This window comes from Gavialis gangeticus, unplaced genomic scaffold (assembly GCF_001723915.1).
Source record: "Gavialis gangeticus isolate Ggan-Ray unplaced genomic scaffold, GavGan_comp1, whole genome shotgun sequence".
Lineage (NCBI taxonomy): Eukaryota > Metazoa > Chordata > Crocodylia > Gavialidae > Gavialis > Gavialis gangeticus.
In genome coordinates this window covers 42,717,956-42,738,835 of record NW_017729022.1, presented here as the reverse complement: position 1 = coordinate 42,738,835, position 20,880 = coordinate 42,717,956, and the positions used below count along the sequence as shown (strand labels likewise).

General features: G+C 41.2%; 1 protein-coding gene across 3 annotated transcripts in view; it reads left to right on the top strand.

Moving 5' to 3' along the window:
- MGAT4C (MGAT4 family member C) overlaps positions 1 to 20,503 on the top strand; it is a 302,395-nt gene extending 281,892 nt beyond the window's left edge. For 2 of the 3 annotated variants that reach the window (XM_019514823.1, XM_019514822.1), the window contains 3 exons: positions 7,322 to 7,474; positions 14,623 to 14,770; positions 18,930 to 20,503. In XM_019514823.1, coding sequence (XP_019370368.1) covers positions 7,322 to 7,474; positions 14,623 to 14,770; positions 18,930 to 20,086 — 1,458 coding nt within the window. In that variant the 3' untranslated portion in view covers positions 20,087 to 20,503. Of the gene's footprint in view, positions 1 to 3,922; positions 4,313 to 7,321; positions 7,475 to 14,622; positions 14,771 to 18,929 lie in introns of those variants that run through there. The other variant, XM_019514824.1, reaches the window with a different exon arrangement.
- The last annotated feature ends 377 nt before the right edge of the window (positions 20,504 to 20,880 follow it).

The following is a 20,880-nucleotide window of genomic DNA, read 5'->3' as shown; positions in this document are numbered from 1 at the left end:
CACAAAATGGGGTAGTGAAATTGCCAGCAGAATAAAGAATGCATAGAGCATGCTGTATCCCACAAAATGTCTTTCCCTACTTCTCTGAGGTTAATGTAATTCCTCACCACTCCATGTTATTAGCTGACCCCCCCTGAAAATGACCGTTGGCTAAACATGAAGGGGTGGCATTGTTCTCCAGAACTCCTGTTAGTGTTGTCACAGAAGACTGCAAAGCAGACCATTGGACTTCCACTGGGGGCAAGGAGTGTCACTACCATAGAACTGAAATGATGTATTTGAATTTTACTGGGGGAGGCAATTGTAACTTCAGAATCAAGAATAGAAATTAGCTGGGGAATCACCTGAGTCACCTGGGTGACATTGTCCAACCTGGGCCAAGCAGATGGCTCTTAGGAAGAGGCTGGCAGGGAGTTTGGGGTTGCTGAAAGAGAGAGCAGAAAGTGACATGATTTAGCCAGGGACTGTGGCAGAGGAGTTGGATCCAGAAAATTGATCTGCTGAGTTGGTATTTCTAGATTAATACAATAGTCATGGGAGGGATGGTCCATGCAACAGAAAACAGAATCCAACCCTCAATGATTTCTCAACACTTATGAGCATGAGTAAGATTGCAGCAGAAGCTTGGTTCTTACTCTGCAGGAGGAGAAGAACTATCAGGCAGCATCTATTGATACTATCTATCTGGGCAGAGGGTTTTAATCAATATGTGCATGTTTGTGTGTTTGCATGCATGTATATAAAGTAAAGCTGTCTCCATATGTGTATGTAAATTCCTATGTAGATCATATCCTGGAATTCCACACTGATATGAGCTGAGTGCTTGCTCTATATAGGTAACATGTTAGTTTACTATTGAAACTTTACCAGTGTGATGCTACAGTTAGCAGAGCAAACAATATGCTGTTATGCAGCAACAGATGCATCTGAAGCAAAACTAAGGAAGTTATTCTCCTGCTCTATTCAGCATTGGTGAGGCCACAGATGGAGTACTGTGTCCAGTTCTGGGTGCAACACTTTAAGAAGGAGGTTGAGAAGCTTGAGAGAGTCCAGAGAAGTGCTACTTGTATGATTAGAGACCTGAAGAGCAAGCCATACAAGGAAAGGCTGACGGATATGGGACTGTTCAGCCTAGAAAAGAGAAGACTTTGGGGGGTTTTGGTGGCAGCTTACAAATATACCAAGAGTGAGTATCAGGGCCTAGGTGAACAACTATTCACCAAAGCACCCCAGGGGAAAACCAGGATCAATAGACATACACTCCTATAAAAAGGTTTCAGACTGGATATAAGGAAAAACTTTATGGTTTGTGTGACCAGACACTGGAATAGACTCCCGGCAGGAGTGGTGCAGGCACCTAACCTGGAGATCATCAAAAGGAGGCTGGATGCACACCTTGCTGGGGATATTTGACCCCAGTAGTCTTTCCTGCCCAAATCAGGGAGGTTGGACCCAATGATCTCACAAGGTCCCTTCCAGCCTTAAACTTCTGTGAATCTGTAAAAATAATGCCCATTCCTGGCATTAATACTTGTTGTCCAAAAGAGGTTGCCTATGGTCAGTGACAAGAAGGTTATCTCATCTGTGTGGTATTTAGGATGTGAAATACCCTCCCCCCAAACCCAGGAGACCTCTTACCCATTGGTGACACATAGAGAATGTACACAGCACCCCCTGAGGCACAGCACACCCAAAGGTACATGCACCCCCTGACCTTGGCAGTGCACCCCCTGCAAAAAGTGCCACCAATGCTGCCGGCGGTGCCTGTGAGCACTTGCCACGTGCCAACTCCCCACCACCACCACAGCCAGTGGCATCTGTGGATGGTCCCTGATTGTTGCTGGTTGCTTGTGACACTGCCAATGGTGTCTGTGGGTGGTTGTTGACCATTGGTCAGCCCTCATCTCACCCCCCACCACCGCCAACAACGTTGTCGCCATCTGTGGGAGCTTGCTGCTCGCCGCCGCCATGCCAGTGCTGCTGCCACCTGCAGGAGCTCACTGTGCCCCCCCCCCAGCCTCTGGGGACACGTGGGGTTCATGCTCTTACCCACTATTTAAAAGATACAGTATAGCCTTTACAGTGCTATTTAGGACCAACCTTGAAAATGCCTTCCCCTAATGAGCTACCCTCCTCCTGCCCATATCAACCCATACCAAAGCTGGGTTGTGCTTTCTAGTGATGTGGACCTGGCCTGTGGACCAGCTCCATAGAAATAGATTTATGTACTTCTGTTTTCTCTTTTTTTCTCTCACTTTGGTCTTCTCTCTCTTACAAGCAATAGAAAAAGAGTACAGGCAGATGTAATTATTGGATCAGTGTCATAGGCTACTGATACAAGTTGTTACAATGCAGCCATTATGCCTGCATGATCCTATATTGATTCAATATAGAAAAACTGCTCTAATTTTAACCCTGCTTCATTCATGGTTAAAATTACGGTGATTTAGTGAACCTGTATTGCTAGAAGATCCTGAAGACATAGCAGTGTGTAACAGCTGCTGCAAACTCTCAATCAGTAAATCCACTTCCCCTTTAAAAGTGACTAAAATATTTGTCCATGCCCAGAGAAAATTCACCCAGTCTACAATCATGCAGCATACTTTACGCTGTGTGATTGTAGACTGGGAGCAGTGTGTGTCCCCACCCCAAACCCCATGACTTTCGGATTCAATCTTCAGTCTGTGCCTTACTCCTCTGAACTCTTTCCTATTAATTTACTTACTTACTTTCCATTCGTATACTGATAGTTCACAAATCTTTCTCTGGTTCTGACCTCTTCCTCACTCTCCCATTTTCTCCGTCTTCCTCTATAATCTCTGACTCAGAATGTCCCAGCACCCTGTTTTCTCCCCTTTTTAATCCTTTACCATGACAGACACTTCCTTTTTGGTGATGCTCAGGCTGTCAAAGCAGTTCCAGTTTGCTCTGCGTCATTTACTTACCATCCAGGATCTTGCCTGTCACTTCATCATCTATTCTATATTTCTAAATCCTATCTTTTCCTCTAGGTTACCTCTGATAAAACATAACTAGTCGTACTGATGATTCATAAGGTGACTTGCTGCCATTTGAATCAATACCTTTTCTCAGTCATTAGTCATCTTTAATTGATTCCCAGAACGTCCTCCACTTCATATCTCTATTTTATATCTCCTTTCTCTATTCTCCAGGATATACAGTTAAAATATCCCTATTTCCACTGATCTAAGTCCATCTCTGGAGCCCTTCACTGACTTTGTCTTTATACATCACATTTAAGTTCTTCATCCTCAATTTTACAGTTCTGTATAGCTCTGTACATGTTTCTACTTTGATCCCTGTTTCTTCCTGTTTGGCTCTCCTGAACCCACTGTGCTGCCCAATCTGCCCCCTGCCCTCCTTTTTTCTAATTCCCATCTCTGTACCTCATTTTACAGGTGTCATCTTTGTTTGACAGTCTCCCACTCCCCATGTGACAAGTACAGTATCCAGGGCCCATTTCTTTTGCCTGGCCTTCCAGCACTGCTAAGTATGATTAGGTTTGTACCCATCCATACTTCCTGATTTTTAAGTGTCATCCCAGCATCTAGAATGTAAGTTCCTCAGAACATGAAGTCCTTTAAACCATATGCTTTGTATTATATTCTGTCATATGAATTAGAGCAGACAGTCCAAACAGGAGGTTGCTTACTCCAATTTAAATCCCCTGCTTTTAACTGTTAGATTTCCTTGTCTCATCCAGAATTTAAACACTAGAATTTCCCCTCCCCATAACAATTTTTACTTCCCTGCTTCTAGTGACAGCAAACCTCCTGCCTGTCAGCTTTAAACATTTTATATGTACTTTCAAGCTTTCAGTGAGACAGACAGCGAATCTTGTTGGGAGTCTATCTGAGCCCTATGGAATAGTCTATCCATTACAATTTTCCAGTTCACTACCAACCACAGCTGCAAATATATACAGTAACTTGTGGTTTCTTTGTTTCATCTTCTATGGAAAGAATGTGACAGATGCTAACACAAATATCACAGACCTTCATGTAAAATTTAATGTTAACCATGTAAAAAATCCTTTATATTTTTACTGGACTTTTTCTTTTCTTTTCTGGAAGCCTTTTCCATGTCTGAATCTCGCACTTTTATAAGAAGAATTGAGCATAGCCCTCAGGGCATCATGTGCAGCCTTCCAAAAAGAAAAGCAGAAAAACAAATTGGACAAGCATTAAGAAATGCAAGCAAAGCAACTCAGCTACACAATGGTGGAACAGTACATCAGAAGGCTTGAAGGGTGAAGATCCTGCTTCAGAGAGTCTTAATCAATTCAGGGATTGTAAGTAAGGTTCACAAGGGGTTTGCTAATCCACTTTTAGTGTGTTATCTCTGGATTTTGTGGGGGTAATAAATGTGGCAGTGGATATACTTCAGTGTATCTAGAATAGGGCCTTTGTGTTTTTGATAGAAAAAGCTGCATGACTGATATGGAAAGATTACAGTATAAAAATAATGCACCTGTCATTTCTGACAGCCATTAGTTTATCTGCAAATAAGCAACTTCTCTTGTGCTGGCTAGAGATAGTACTGAAATACACATACAGCGGAACACAAGGAGGACCAAAAATATACATTGTATATTCCATCTCTGTATAAAATGTATTTGTTATATTGATTAGATAAGACTAGTAAGTAGCTGGCCACACAGAGGAGTATGTGTTGACAGCAAGGGGAAGGGGAAAGCTGTCTGAATGGACTCCTTGCATGTCAGCCATAACAGACAAAAGGAGGAGGAGAGTAACAAGTTATCTTTTCTGTAAGGCTGCGAGTACAAGGGGATGGAGAGTGGGCAGAAGCTTGAATCCATTTTCAACGTGATGGCCATTAGTAAGTGTAGTTGTGTATGTATATATGGACGGCCTGTATATGGTAAGGAGCTAAGGAAAATTACTATTGCTGTGGAACAAGAGAGAGGAAGGGAATGACTTCTTTGACTTGCACTTTTCCTTTAGGCAAAGCTATACTGTCTCATACTTCAGGCCTTGTGTTCAGTTTATTGAGCCATTAAGAATCATAGAACACATCATGCTATAACGGTGACAGAGGTGACTAAAATGGGCGTAAGACTTCCATTGCCTTCAATGGGACTAAAGAAAAGATTGTAATTAAATGGTTGCTTTCTTATGAGTAATATTTAAAATTGTGTTCCTTTGGCTAGATGGTATAAGAAGGCAGTGCTGTCAGGTGAAAAGTTATTTTTGCGCTATTGCACGTTTCCAAAGCTTATAGATTCAATAAGCAGAAGTCTTCCTTTATACTATTTTACATCTTAGTTCACTCTATGCTCATTGATATTGGTTAAGATTGTCAAAAGAAATGTGACATAAACTTGGAGAAGTAAAGAAGATATTCAGGTATAAACACTTACAAAGATATGGAGAACAGAAAGGAACTAAGCAAAAAACTTGTTTAGGATATGAACATGAATTTGACTTGGCAAATCACTATCTATTAAAATAGGGTACATGCAGGCATTACATTTAGATCAACTTAACTAGGGTTACATCAATCTGAATGCTGATATGTACAGACGTTACGGGAGGTTAAGCCGGCAAAAGATGGCATGCCCACTCTAAATCAGTTCAACTGAGGAGGTGAACTATTTTAGATCGGGAATGTGTTAGCCTGATTTAGTGAAAGTCTGAATACATTTGGAGCACAGTCCTGGGACTGGGAAAACTCAGCTACTCACTCCCACCCTCCCACACTTGAATGAATAACGCTTCCCACCCATAGGCCACCACCCTCCTGATCCTAACAACCCTCCCCCCTACCTGCCAAACCTCCCTACAGACCTGCTGCCCCCCAACCCCACCCATGTCCCCCCTCACCCCAAGTTACTTACACCAGTTTCTCAGCACAGCCCCCAGCACCTGCAAACATCTGCACACACCTCCCCGATCTATGATCATGTGGCAGTCAGAGACTGGGTGCAGCAATATCGGCACATACCCAACTTTTAAGACCTGTTTTTCAAAAACAGGTATGTTTATAACACTGAGGTGTCTATTTCATTGTATATGAAACTACGCACTGAAATGTAGGCAAAAAAAGTGCTGTGTTTGTAAGACAAAAGTGTGGTTCCAGAATTAGTGCTAAGATGTAAAAATCAGGGCCTTAGCTTTGTTTGGCTGTAGTAAAACTGAATGGTTAATATGTTAAAATACTGTAATGAATGTCAGGTGTCTCACTACATAAAGAGTCAAATCTCTCTTGTAGAAGAGGCAGACTGAAATCACAAATACAGAAAACAAATGTTATGTTTCTTCTCACAAATTTCACTTGCATAGCACTCTATAGTACTATGTTAGAAGCTAGAAATTGAAGTGTAACAAAGAAACCATTCTACGGAAAAAGCGAAGAAATGTTTTCTAAAAGCTCACACTATAATTATGGTAAACAAAACAAGGCATTCATGCAGGCTGGTTAGAAAAAATGCCACTTATAAGGCATGGCCATAGAAAGTCAGATGTGTCCATGCTGCCATCTAGTGCTTAAAAATCAGGTGTGTTCGTATGTTGTCTGGAGAAGGCTTTGTATACAGAAAGTTATACCATAAGCATAGCATCCTTCTATTCTGTCTGCTTGGTATGAATATACCTGTAATCTTATGTTCAGGCAAAAGTTATTGAAATTTTCTTCAGTTCCACCCTCCATATTGTTTTGAGAAGCCTATTTTCAAGCAGTATTACAGTGATTTCCATCTGAAATGTACTGCACAAATTTAGTTTGTGCTCTGACAGCCAGGATGAGATCCTCTCTTATACATAATATCCAATAATAATGTTTTAGTAGGCCTTCATTTACAACCCCATTTTCTTCAGTTCCTAATAGTCCAATGACACAATCATTCAGTGCTACTTGCTTGCAAAATCATGCTTATAAGGCATGATATGGCATACAATCTACAGCCTACTTCTCATAGCCGTGTTAGCTGTTCAGAGCTAACTGAATTAAAAAAGGGGAAATATTTTGTATTGTTACTCAGCCCAGTAGATATGACTGAACTTGTTTAGGGAGTAATTCTGTAAATGAAAATTTGCCATTCTTAAAAACATTTTTCAGAAGAGGTCTATGAGTAAATGCATCCAGGTGAAGTACTCCAGATGAAATTTTGATCCAGGACTATCTAGTATCTGAGTTTCCCTACTTGAACTTTGGAGAATCAGACTAATACATGCCATATTGGAGTACAACTTGTGTTTAAATCCATTCAAGTGTGAACTTTTGATGATTCTCTAATTCCCATTCCAATTTTTAATAATTATATCGTGGTTTTCTCTTGTAGGAGACACCATATGTACTACTTCACATGAGACTCACATTGAAATATTTGGATAAAATGAGATGCTTGCGGAAGCGATCAGCAGTATCATTCTTAGGAGTCCTTGTTATTTGCCTGCTGTTCATGAACTTATACATTGAAGATGGTTATGTATTGGTAAGTTTTTTAGATGTTGGAAGTGGATCATGAAGCAAATTCAGAAAACAGGATATACCACACCTAGGCCACGTCCAGACAAGTGCAGCCACGTGGTACGTGGTGCCGCAGACTGCACATTCAGCTATTCTCTGCACTGCAAGGGAGCAGCGCCGGGGGGGGGGGGGGTTGACCCCTGAATATGCAGGAGTCAAAACCCACACAAAAAAAGCATAGAGTGGTGCACGTGAGGGCAGCATGCATTGCTCAAAACCGGAGCATGGCCAGCTGGAGCTACACTCCGGCTGCCAGCCATGCTCTAAGGCAGGATCGCTGCTGCTACAGCCCTGAGAGGCCCTCAGGGCTCCAGGTAAGGCTGCTGGGGCCAGCCTCACCTGCCGCACACCTGCCACACTCCAGAGTATATGTGACACAGTTGTTCCCCAGGGACAACTAGTGGCAGCACAAGGTGTCCCACTGCCAGTTGTCACCAGGGAACCAAACATCCACACTCATGTGGCCAAGTGGCCAAGTTAAAAATTGGGCCATAAGTGTAAAGAAGTGTAAAGAACTGCTACAATTCCTTTGATTTAGGTGAAGCAGAAGATAGGGCAGCATGGCACAGAAAAACTGATTTATAGAGGCATGAGCTTTTGTAGGCAATAACCTGTTTTGTCAGATGCTATATGATGAAGTAGCTTGTTGCCTATGAAAGCTCATGCCTCTGTGAACCAGTTAGTCTTTAGGGTGCCAGCCTGCCTTACCTTCTGCCTGACTTCAGATTAGAATGACTAAACCCCTCTCTGATTTAGTGAAGGACATTTATAATAAACTATTTTCTGGATGTGCTCTCTAGTGAAAATGCAGCCTCCATTATTGAAATAGCATACCTACTAGAGGGCATCAGGAAAGTCATGGTGTTTATCTCCTTCAGAATTAAACTACACCATAATATTTTGTTTTGTGGCTATATGACCTTCTGCAGCTATTGCAAATAAGGAGAAAGTGTGGAGATATATAGATATCATATAAACATTCTATTTGTTACCAAATTTTCTGAATTTCATCCATATGTTGACCCGTCATTTTTATTGTTGAAAATCATTTGCATCTGAATTAATCATGTGAACAAAAAAACTCAGATTTGACACAGTTCAACAGTAATTATCCTAATGACATATGCAACTGAGATTATAGAAGGCATGCTTACACTACAAGAATTAATCCTGTATCATTTAAAAGCTTCTTGCATGAATAATTTCTTTTTTGGATCTCATTTTGAGTCTGTCTCATAAGAGGCATCCCATATTTGTGTTGGCAGGTTGCAAGATAGGATGGTAACAGGAAGATTTTAATAAAGCCTCTTGAAGACTTGTGGCATAAGCATGGGGTTTTCTAAAGGACCCGAGTTAGGCGTTTCAGTCATTAACTAGTGAAATTATGATGTAATTAAGGTAATTAAAATTGTGCAAATAGCACAATTCAAGATCAAATACAAACATATAAACAAGCTGTAAGACTGAGTAATGGTTGTGTGGATATTAGGCCATGACAAAAGGGCATATAACTCCTCGAGACACAGATTCTGCAAACAATCATATGAGCAAAGTCAAGCATAGCACAGCAAGACAGCACAACAAAACATGATAGCACAGCATGATGAAATGAGAGTCAGGAGGTCTGTTTTTTTGTGTTTTTTTTCTGTAGACATGTCTGCACTGTTTCTGTGGCAAGCCTGGAAGTGCTGCCAAGAAGGTTGTCACATTACTCGCACCAAAGCCTGTGCTTAAGCAGTATAACCAAGTTAGCATGCTCATGAATATCAGCAAAGATGCACAGCTGAGGCACAAGGCACGAGAGCAGCTTTGGGCATTTAGATCCACTTCTAGCAACCTCCTCTAGCAACACTGCATGCATTAAGATTTTGCATAGTATCTTATTTGTCATGGTTGTGATAAAATTTAACCTGGTTTGTACTGGATTTTCACACAACAACACTCTCTCCTGCTTTCACTCATTTCTTTGAAGCCCCCCTATGTGCTTTCTAAAGCATCGCTTACAGTCTTTTTCATGGTTTCTTTTTCTGTTTTGTTTTGTTTTCTAAATAATTTCCAGTTATGTTTGCCAACTCCCAAGAAAATTCAATGTTTTGTTCTTAGCCTTTTGAAAAAAAGTTTACTTTATTTCATTGCTTTTTCTTATCACAGATCTGGCTGAGCCCATGTAACTAAAGCTAAACCTTTTACTTTCTCCTGACAGTTCTCCCAGATCTCCTAATACCTTTAAGTGACTATACACCCAGTTTGGCTCGGGCGGTCCCAGATTTCATAGGCTGCCCTGGCATCCCAGTGGGTTGGCTAAAATTGAAGCAAAAGTCCCAGATTTGTAGCAGCACTCCAGCCACACTTCTCCTTCCCGAGGCAGGGAGGGCCAGAGGAGGCAGCCAGGGCCACAGCTCAGGCACCTACATGGGAATAGCCAGGATGGCTGCCCACCACCAGCAGCCTTCTGCCATACTGCTGTGGCTGCTGCCAAGGCCCAGGTGCACATAGTGGCTCTGGGCACTGCTGGCAATGGTGGGGCAGATGCCATGTGGCCATGCAGCACAGACTAGTGGAGCCTGGAGGGCACTGCAGAGGGGCTGCTCCCAGCTAGGTCCAGCCTCTGTGCACTGGGGATCAAGCCTGGCTTCAGGCCTCGCACTGTCCTGCTCCACCCTGCCCCATCATCAAGACTCCTGGGAGCCACAGAGTCAGGGAGAGGAGCAGGCATGTGACGTCACCTGTCCCAGATTTCCCTGCCCCACCCTGGATTTCCTTCAAAATAATTTGGTCACCCTATTTATGGACCATCAACCACTGTTCAAATGTTAGCTGCTGGCACTTTTTTTTTTCTTTTTTAGATTCTCTGGTCATATCTGACAGTTCCTTTAACCTGTCTGATATTTTGTTTGGTAAGGTATAAGATCAGCAGTTTAAACATAGGGAATTCAAAAACAATAGTCTCTCTAGTTACTAGGGCTGTTCAAGATTTCACCGGCTGTTTTGATTCGACACTGTTTCGACTCATTTTGAGCTTGAAACAGTGAAATTGAATCGAAACAAAAGGGCTTCGAAACAGCCTTGAAACAAAATGAAGCTAGTGAAACATTTTGAAAGTTTTGAAGCAGCCAGGTAGTGGGAGACAGAGGAGAACCAGGGCTGTGCTTCCAGCAGCTCCACAGCCGCATGTGGCTCAGCTGGGAGCACATCTCTGATTCTCCCCACCTCCTTAGGCCAGGCTGTGGGAAGTCAGTCGCAGCACAGGAGAAGGGAACTGAGTCCAGGCTCAGTTCCCCTCCCCAGCTCCGCGATCAGGCTAAGCTGGGCTGAGTTTTTTTCCCCAGCCCAATCATAGCACTGGGGAGGGAAACTGAGTGATCGGGCTCAGTTTCCTTCCCCAGCTCCCCGGTTTCAGGTGACAGCACCCAGCTTCCTTCCCTCATCTGGGAGGCAGATCAGGTTCTGCAGCCCCGGGAGGACTGGCACAGCCCCCGCAGGCTTCCCAGGGTTGCGGGCCCCCATCTGCATACTGGATGAGAGAGGCTATTTCTAGCTGCCCTGTTATAGTAAACCGGCGAAACATTGAAACAGCATTGAAACAGTATCACTGTTTTGACCAAGCGAAACAGAACAGCTGTTGCAAATGGAAATGAAATTCAAAACAAAACACTGTTCTGTCCAAACCTCGAAACTCAAGACAAAATGGAACGGTGCTGTTTCGCACAGCCCTACTAGTTACCTTGTAGGACAAAGCAGGTGTAAGGATTGCATATGGACACACTGCAAGGTCCTCCTGGTTTCAGAAGTGGTTAGGTTTTTCTACCGTGGTGCCTGTGGCAATACTCCTACAGTTGATATAATTCATGTGATCCCAGCTCTTCCCTCTCTACAGCCCAGCAGAGGAATATGGATGTGATATTCTCTTCCCTAGGTGAAAAGAGGAATTTAATGAAATAAAACCGTTTCAAAAGGGGGGAATGTAATTTAACACTTTCAGATTTCAAACAGAATCCCTTACATGTCCCTAGGAGACTCATTCACTACTTTTTCCAAGTGTAGTATTTAGAGAAGCATAAAGTAAAACCTCCATTTCAGTAACCATGCCGGCTATAGGATACTAGAGCAAAATTTCACGTTAGTAGCCTTAGTAGAATCACTCCAGGTCACATAAATACTGCGCAGTGTTGAGGACCACTGGCAGGGCACTACACAGATTGCAGCAGTGTGAGCTATATCTGATCAACAGATCATTTTTCATGAGCACTGCATTCACTTAACTGAATCACAAAGTGTGCATAGTTCAATTATTGACTAATTGGATTCTAAGTGATTTGGGAAATGGACTATGCCTTTCTGTCTCAAATGTAAATATTTAAGCATCATTTTGGAGACTGTAACAATACTAGTAGATTTACAGTTTTCACTGAATCCTTAGAAGAGTGGAGCTTCTCTTGAGGGGCACCTAGCACACTCAGATAATCAGAAGAATCTCACAAGTGCAGGCAAACAAAGTGCAGCATATGCTAGTGATTGCCTACTCCTTTCCTTGTCTTTTGGTGTACTCTATCTTGGATTTACAAGTGAAAGCCAAAAACAACACAGAAAAATCAGAAGAGTCCCCAGCAGATCTAGCTGATCAGCTAAGTACTTCAAGGGTAACCAGAGCTGATGGGAACCCAGAGCTTTTCTATTTCATGGAATATTCCACAGTTCCAAAACATTTTCCAAGGAAAACAAAGTATTTGTAATTCCCCATAAAATTGTATTTACATGAAAATTTTGTTTCCAATGAGTTGAAATGTTTGGTTTTGATTATAAAATTCTGTTCTGATAATATCCTGTTAAAAGTTTTTTACATATTTTTCTATGAAAAATAAAGAATTTCCTTGAAAAAAACTTGTTTGAAATGAAAGCTTGTAATGTTATATGTAAAAATTCTATGATAAAAGCTCATTTTTCTAAAATTATTGTTTACCGAACATAGAATTTTAAAAATGGCCTGGGGTTCAATAAAAATGGCATTTTTCCTTGAAAAAATATTCTGGCCAAAATATTCTGACCAACTCTAAAAGTAAATCCAGTATCATTACATAATCTCTAGCTAATACATTTATTTATATTCTATTCTGAAAAGTGATAAACATAAAGCTTGGTGTCATAACTTATCAGTTAATGCAAGGTTGCATAACAGTCCTAGAAAGAAATTACCCAGGGAGACCTTGCAGATCAAGTGAGCATAGCAGTTCAGGTACATGCCCCTGGAAGTTAGCCGAAAGATTTTTGTTCAGCTGAGCAGTGTGTTATTTCTTCTATAAAAGAAGAAATATTGAACTTAAAATGAACCTTAGAAGATAGATTTCTGGAAATGTTTCTGTTGCAAAATAAGTATCTTGACACATCCCAATTTTTGAAGAATAATACCATTAAAAATAAATATGCTTTACTACTAGACTGTCTGCTTATGTTAGCAATATGACTGATGACTCTGGGTACAAATAAGCATTTGCTGCACCCAGTTTAGGTGTAAGCAGTTTACTTTAAATCTAAACCAGGAGCAGCACATTCAAGTGTTTGCTGCTACCAGCAGTGTGGCTCAGGCAGTCTGAAGTAAGTAACTTGGGCAGAGGGTGAGGTGGAGGTGCTAGTGGGTTTGCAGGTCCATGGAGGGGTTAAAAGAGCCAAGGAGATTGGCAGGTTCAAGGAAGGCTCACAGGTTTGCAGTGAGAGTTGGTTGGTCCACAAGGGGTTATCTGGTCTGGGAGGAGTCCAAAAATAGCATGGTCAGGGTCAAGGAAATAGGATCTAAAGTTAGTTCACTTCCTGAGGCACTAGTACACCACTTTGGGGGCAGTTTAAGCCCCATGAATGCCTTGGTTAGGTCAATATAAAGGTAATACTTGTACATATGCTGTATGATGCTCTCTCAATCAGTTTGGCTACTTTAGTTAAACAAAGAAGCAGAAACATGAAACGTCCTTATATCCTTTCTCTTCCAGAGGCCAAAAATACACAGTGGGCACATCTACATGATACATTATGATGACATAGCATTAGTGGGTACTAAAGGTGACACAACTGCTACTGTGCAATAGCAGCAAGCTAATGTACAGTAGCTGGTTGCTACTGTGCAGTAGGGTTGGAAACAACCTGTGCACCACCAGGACTGTGCAGTACCAGTGAGTACCATGCAGTCATCCAGGACTTGCTTTAGCAAGTACTAAATGGCTGTGCAGTACCAACTGTGCAGTCAGGGACACATGGAGATGCACCCGCTATAAACTAGATGAGCATTCCCACCTTTACCCTCAGTTTCATGATAACACAACTCGGATGAATAGTTTCTCCAGCGTAAATGGCTAGGTTGTTCCCAATCCTTGTGAATGTCCAGGGATGGTGAGCTGCTAGGTCAAGGCAGTTTTGCTTTCATTACATACTTAAGGCTTTGGCCTTACCTGTGTCTGGGGAAGTCTCAACTCAAAGGATGATGTGAAGGATGGGAAGGAGGCAGTGTCATAAATCTGCGCTCTTCAATAATGTTGGCTGGGGATGAATTAAAAGTAGGCTTCATCATCCTTTAGCATGGCACAGCCTACTTATTTTTCCTGCAGATCAAGGGTCTAAGGAAATATTAAGGTATTAGAGAAATGGTAGTGTCTAACTTTAGATGTAAGAACATTATTTCATGTTTCATTTTTTCAACAGTTTTTTTTTTTTTACATCAGAAGAAGCTTTTTTTAAAATCTCCCCACTTCATTGCCCAAAAGGATCATTTCATCCATCACTGATATACACTATGTCATAAATTTAATGCTGCATCATTTCAATGGCAATCTTAAGTGTGCTGAACTCTCCAAGAAAAAATACATCTCCAATATTTTTGTCCAAAAAAGACCATTTTTCCTCTTACTCTGTTGCTATAATATGGAGGATATGGTAGATTTCCTGTAACCAAAGATGTTTGATATTCAGGTAGTGCGTTTCTTAAAAATGAGTGTGATCTACATAGCTGAAGAAAAATAACTTTGAAAAAATTGTATTTTGGGAAACTTTTTACCCCCAGTTTTCTTTCTAGATGGCATTAACGATTTCTGTCCCACTTCCCCTCCTATTCTTTCTTTTTTCTTATAGGAAGGGGACAAGCAACTAATCAGAGAAGCAGCCACACACCAGCTTAATTCAGAGCGTTATGTTCACACTTTTAAAGACTTATCTAATTTCTCAGGATCTATAAATGTTTCCTATCGCTACCTAGCTGGCACGCCTTTGCCAAGGAAAAGTAAGTAATGAGAATCTGAATTTCATTAGATAAATTATTTTAGAAATCTGTGTGAAATCTTCAAAGTTTTCTGTTCTATGGAACCCTCAAGATATTTCTTCATAAGGATGAAGCAGGGGAAGAAGGTAAGTTTTTGTGAGTTGCAAAGAGTGGGACCACTGAGTCCTCAGTGACAGTAGACTCCATAGCTGGGAAATAATTACACACTGAGTGTACTTGTTATTCCATTAGCTGGGTCAGTAGAGAGATCAGGTTGATATTTAGACAGCAAGAGAGTTGGGTAGGTTCTTTTCCACCCAATCTCAAGGTAGGAAAACTCTAAATATTCTGATTATTTCAACTTTAGGCAGGATTTGAGACTTTCAAACCTGCAGGTGAAATATGCCAGTATTTAGCTTTTATACTGATGTATTTAGATACCAAATCAACCATTTCACACAAAATCAAAAGAAAGGGGGGTTGGAACTGAGAAGATTAATAAATCTAAATATTAATCAGAAAATAAAAAGTGCATTTGCTTCCACTGGGGAAAGTTGTAAATGAAAGTTTTGTTTGAAAGACTTGATGGGCTGGCTGCTGGGATTTGTACTATACTCCACTCCAATGGCATTTTAAGTGGACCCCAACCAGTCAGTAGTTAGATCATTTGGGGGTATCACTGTCTTTACATTTTATCCAGGGTCATATTTGAAAAAATTATAAAATAGAACATTTACAGTGAGAGTGGGTCAACAAAAATGAAGATGTATAGTTGTAAATGATTTTATGAGTACACATGGGAATGGACGGATTCTCTAAAGACTGCTGTTATTGATACCTTGAGAAAGGTGGCATTCCATTGAAAGAGCTATATTATAATCACAGAAGTGTAATCTGTCTCAACAAATAACTAAAAGAGTTGGCTTCTGCTGCAGGCACAAGTGCAGAGGTAGTTATTTCAAAGTACTACAGATGGTAATTCATGTCACATATCTGCAATTTTCATCTCACTCAAAAAATGTAAATGCAGTGACATTACTTATAGAAACACACACATATTTAACATTCTATTACACTTTAATGTAAAGTCTGAGTTACTTGTCTCAAAGCGAAAGAAAAGGAGGAAAAAAATAAAGGAGGAATAGGGTTATTTAGTCTAGAGTAGAGAGAACTATGAGGGGATTTGATAACACTCTTCAAATACCTAAAAGGTGATTATAAAGGAGATTCATAGAGTCATAGATGTTAGGGACTAGAAGGGACCTCACAAGATCATCAGGTCCAGCCCTCCTGCGCTTGGGCAGGAAAGACTGCTGAGGTTAGATGACCCCAGCATGGTGAGCATCCAAATGGTTTTTTGAAAATTTCCAGAGTAAGTGCTTGTACCACCTCTGGGGGAAGTCTGTTCCAGACCCTGGACACTTGAACTGTAAAGAAGTTTTTCTTATGTCCAATCTAAAGTGATCCTCCAGCAATTTATGACTATTATTCCTTATCTTTTCCTAGGGTACTTTGGTGGACAGATGCTCCCCCAGGCCCTGATGTGTGACCCTTATATACTTATAGGCTGCCACCAAGTCCCCTCTGAGTCTTCTTTTCTCTAGGCTGAATAGTCCCAGGTCTCTCAGCCTCTCCTCATATGGCCTGCTCTCCAGGCCTCTAACCATATGTGTAGCCCTCCTTTAGAATCTCAGGTTTCTCCACATCCTTCCTGAAGCGCAGCACCCAGAACTGGACACAGTATTCCAGCTGCGGCCTCACCAAAGCCAAGTAGATAGCCTTTTTTCTGTGACTATAGGGGACAGGACTAAAAGCAAGCTGTGGCAGTGAAAATGTATGTTGGAGATTAGGAAATGTTTTCTGACTATCAGGTCCCCTCTACATGTTACTTTTATATGACACTATTAATGTATTAATTGTGGCATAAATGGCAAGGGTGTTACACACACCCTTAGGATGCATAAAATAACAAACAAGCCTTAAAATGTTGCACATAGAATGTAGAATATTTTTGTGGCTGATTTGTATAGTGCCTTAAGTGTAGTGAGTGACTGGGGCTGATAATCATCTGATCATTGGTTCTGAGGCTAGGACTGCACCACAGTCCTGAACCAGCCACAGTGTAGTTTTAGCTTGATGACTGACAATTGCCAGCCTGGGCATGGGAGTGTGGGTAGGGTGCAGAGGGGAGAGCCAAAAGGCTTCCTTGTTGGGGACTTTATACCCTGTGTCCAGCAGTTCTGCCCAGGCTGCCAGACACAGGAAATCAGAGGTTCCTGGTACTGTTTAAAGTCCCCAGAGGGAAAAGCCCTTTGGATCCCCTGCTCAGGAGCCTCTCATCATCCGTCCCTGGCAGACTGGACAGAGCTGCCAGGTGTGGGGCTTTGACATCATCTGGCTGTCAGCCCCAACCCCAGATTACACCTAGGAATTTACCTCAGTGTAAAACTCAAGACCTTGGTGCAATACCAGGGCTGAAGCTGACAATCAGCTTATTGGCAGCCCCAGCCCAACTTGCTAGTGCAGGAGAAGCCGAGGATCATGACCTATTGATCCCTAGAGAGGATTTGGGGCTCTGAGGGTTTTGTTTGACAGTCCCTGTTCTCATACAAATTGAGTCCTTCGATGGAGAGAAAGTATAAGAAAATTGTACTAGAATTTCCAATTATGAATATAGCAAACGCATCTCAGAGCATGGAATCCCTTTTTATCTCCTTCCTCAAACAAAGGCTCACAACATAAAGATACAAACTTTAACAAACATAGTAACAAGAAGATGCATGCCATAATGTCACTCTGTTAGTCAAGATGATATGCACTGACCTAATCTCTTTATCAAAAGTAGATGTCCTAAGACTGGCTAGTCTTCCAAGAAGTTTCTCTCACCTGTGACTCAGTTCCTTTTACACTACTTCCCTTAACCTCACTTACGCTAACACGGCCTAACTTAACATTAGCACTGCAAAAAGCCTACTAAACTTACCTTAATGCAAATTAAAAGGATTCCAGCTCAACACAAATGTCTACAAACACTAGATTCCCCTGGCACTGGCAAGTAGTAAAGGTATAATTGGGATTTGATCCCAAAATCATGCCTCCTGCTATGCACATGTGGCATGTCCAAAAGCCCAGTTGTTGGGATAAGGGATCATACCCTGTTGCACCATTAAATGAATGTGCACCGTTAAATGAATGCCACACATGCTCTGGCATATGGCAGGTTACCCCTGACGGGGTAAGGGAGGCTGGGGCCAGCAACTGTGCTGGTGCCAGCGGCCTTACCGAGGAACCTACAGCTGTGGTGTTCCTGCAACTGAGAGTCTGCCAGCATCCAGAGCATGGCTCCAGCCGGCCAGGCTCTGGTTTTGGGCAGCGTGCATTGCTGCCACATGTGCCACCCACTTTTTTTCTGCACAGGTTTCTTTTTTTACCCTGGGATCTCCCAGCATGGAAAAAATCAAACCCTGCGTTGCAAGATGGCAGTGCAGAGAATGCCTGAATGTGCAGTGTGAGGCCATGTGCTTGGCTGGATGTAGCCATGAGGTCCCTTTCAGCCCTGTTTTCCTATAAGCCTATTATCCTAAGTGTAACAACAGAAAATAGAAGTTCAGAAAATTCATTTAAAAATGAAAATACAAGAAGAAATTATCTCTGAAAAGTTTAGATGCTTTCAAAACTGTGCAATAGAAGTAATTAAGCTTGTACGGTACTGTAAAATGATAAAAGGTAATTAATCTTTAACTCGTAGTTTTTGCTATATTTCATAAAGGTTTTAGTTAAAAATACTTTGTGAGCCATAACTTTCAGTTCCCCTTTCTTTTGCCAGATTTTATAGTTTTAACTCTGTATAAATGTATTTTTTTTTCCTAGCAGGCATATATGCACTTATCACTTTGGCTTTAGTCCATTTCACACCATTCCCTGCAGTTAACAAACTGAAGTTTAATGCAATAGTCTCCATTTCTCAATGTTCTTGCAATATAGTTCTTCTTTCATGAAATAGCATAAAATATCTTTTGTTGCATACAGTTTAATAAGTTCATGTATCTAATTTTTCAGAGTTTATCATTCAGAAGTTTTAATGCAATAGTAGCCCTGGAGGGAAGCTTTCTTGCTACATGATTTTCAAAGTCTAATTCACTTGCATTTAATCTTTCATTCTAAATTCTCTTTTGCATAGGATATCTTACAATTGGACTATCATCAGTGAAACGGAAAAAGGGAAATTATTTGCTTGAGACAATCAAGTCCATATTTGAGCAATCAAGTTATGAGGAACTTAAGGAAATTGCAGTGGTTGTGCAACTTGCAGACTTTGATTCCTCCTGGTGTGAAGGGATGGTCCAGGATATTTCACAGAAATTTGCCCATCACATCATTGCTGGTAGGTTAATAGTTATCCATGTCCCTGAGGAGTACTATCCAGTCCTGGATGGCCTTAAGAGAAATTACAATGACCCAGAAGACCGGGTGAAGTTCCGATCCAAACAAAATGTTGATTATGCTTTCCTGCTTAACTTCTGTGCTAATCTTTCTGATTATTATGTGATGCTTGAAGATGATGTTCGATGCTCAAAAAACTTCTTGACTGCTGTTAAGAAAGTAATTACCTCACGAGAAGGATCTTACTGGGTAACTTTAGAGTTTTCCAAATTGGGCTATATTGGAAAGCTGTACCACACCCATGACCTCCCACGCCTGGCCCATTTTTTGTTGATGTTTTACCAGGAAATGCCTTGCGATTGGCTGCTAATCCACTTCCGTGGGCTGCTAGCTCAAAAGGAAGTCATCCGCTTTAAGCCATCTCTGTTCCAGCACATGGGATATTATTCATCTTACAAAGGAGCTGAGAACAAGCTGAAGGATGATGATTTTGAAGAGGATTCATTTGACATCCCTGACAACCCACCTGCAAACTTGCATACCAACATGAATGTATTTGAAAACTATGAAGCAAGCAAAGCTTACAGTAGCATTGATGAGTACTTCTGGGGCAAAGCTCCTTCTACAGGAGATTTCTTTGTGATTGTGTTTGAAAGGCCTATTAAAATCAGCAAAATTAAAGTTGTCACTGGAACTGAAGACCGGCAAAATGACATTTTGCATCATGGAGCCCTAGAAGTAGGGGAAAAAATTGTAGGGAGCAAAAAGGGGAGGCAATGTACTACTTATTTGAGACTAGGAGAGTTCAAAAATGGAAACTTTGAAATGACAGATGTGGAGCACAAAGTACTGTTTAATATTAACTGCATGAGAATACTCGTTACCAAAAGTCAAAAGGAGTGGCTGATCATTAGGAGCATTAGCATTTGGACTTCTCAGGCACCAAATCAATAAGGCCAAGCTATTCAAGCAGGCCCTCCTTCTTTTCCTGGTGGAGATGCACCACCCAGATGGTGCCATTCCCCAAGGGGAAAAACTTACTTCCAATTCTTTACTACTGACACTGGAAATCTGGGAAAATCATAAAAACAAGCAAAAGCAATTTATTTTTTACTAGTTTGGCCAGGCAATATACTAACACAAGTTTGTTGGAATGTTCAAGTTTTATAGGAAATGTTGACAAGTTCTTGTTCATATCTTAAGATCCAAAAACCCCTTTCTTTTCTTTTAATTTCTCTGATGTACTAAAAAAGAACAAATGCTATTCCTTTATTCCATTGTTATATAAAGGCTTTGACCAATATGTTGTCAAAAGAGACTTGATTCTTTCATATCCACATATAAATTAAAAGTCTGATGGTAGTATCTGTATGTACAGTAGTTGGTGGCATGTTTGTTTTAAAGGCAGTTGTGATGGAGGAAGTCTGTTACTGAGTTATCAGTGTCTTTTGAGCACTGTAAGAGAACAACGTGGCTAAATATTTAAGTTATTTAAATGAATGTGTATACATATTTATACAATTACAATTAAGGCCTGACAATTCTGCAAAAATGGGTAATTGCATTCGCCATCCTTTCTCAACAATTATGCTTTGTCCCTTTCCCACAATTGAGGTATTCAAAGAAGACACTGGCTGGATTTTTTGTGTAGGATCCCATCCTGCCATGCCCATTCAAACAGAATTCTATCCAATGAATCAGAGCTTCACTTGAATAAAGATTGCAGGATAAAGCTGGGGAGCACAAAG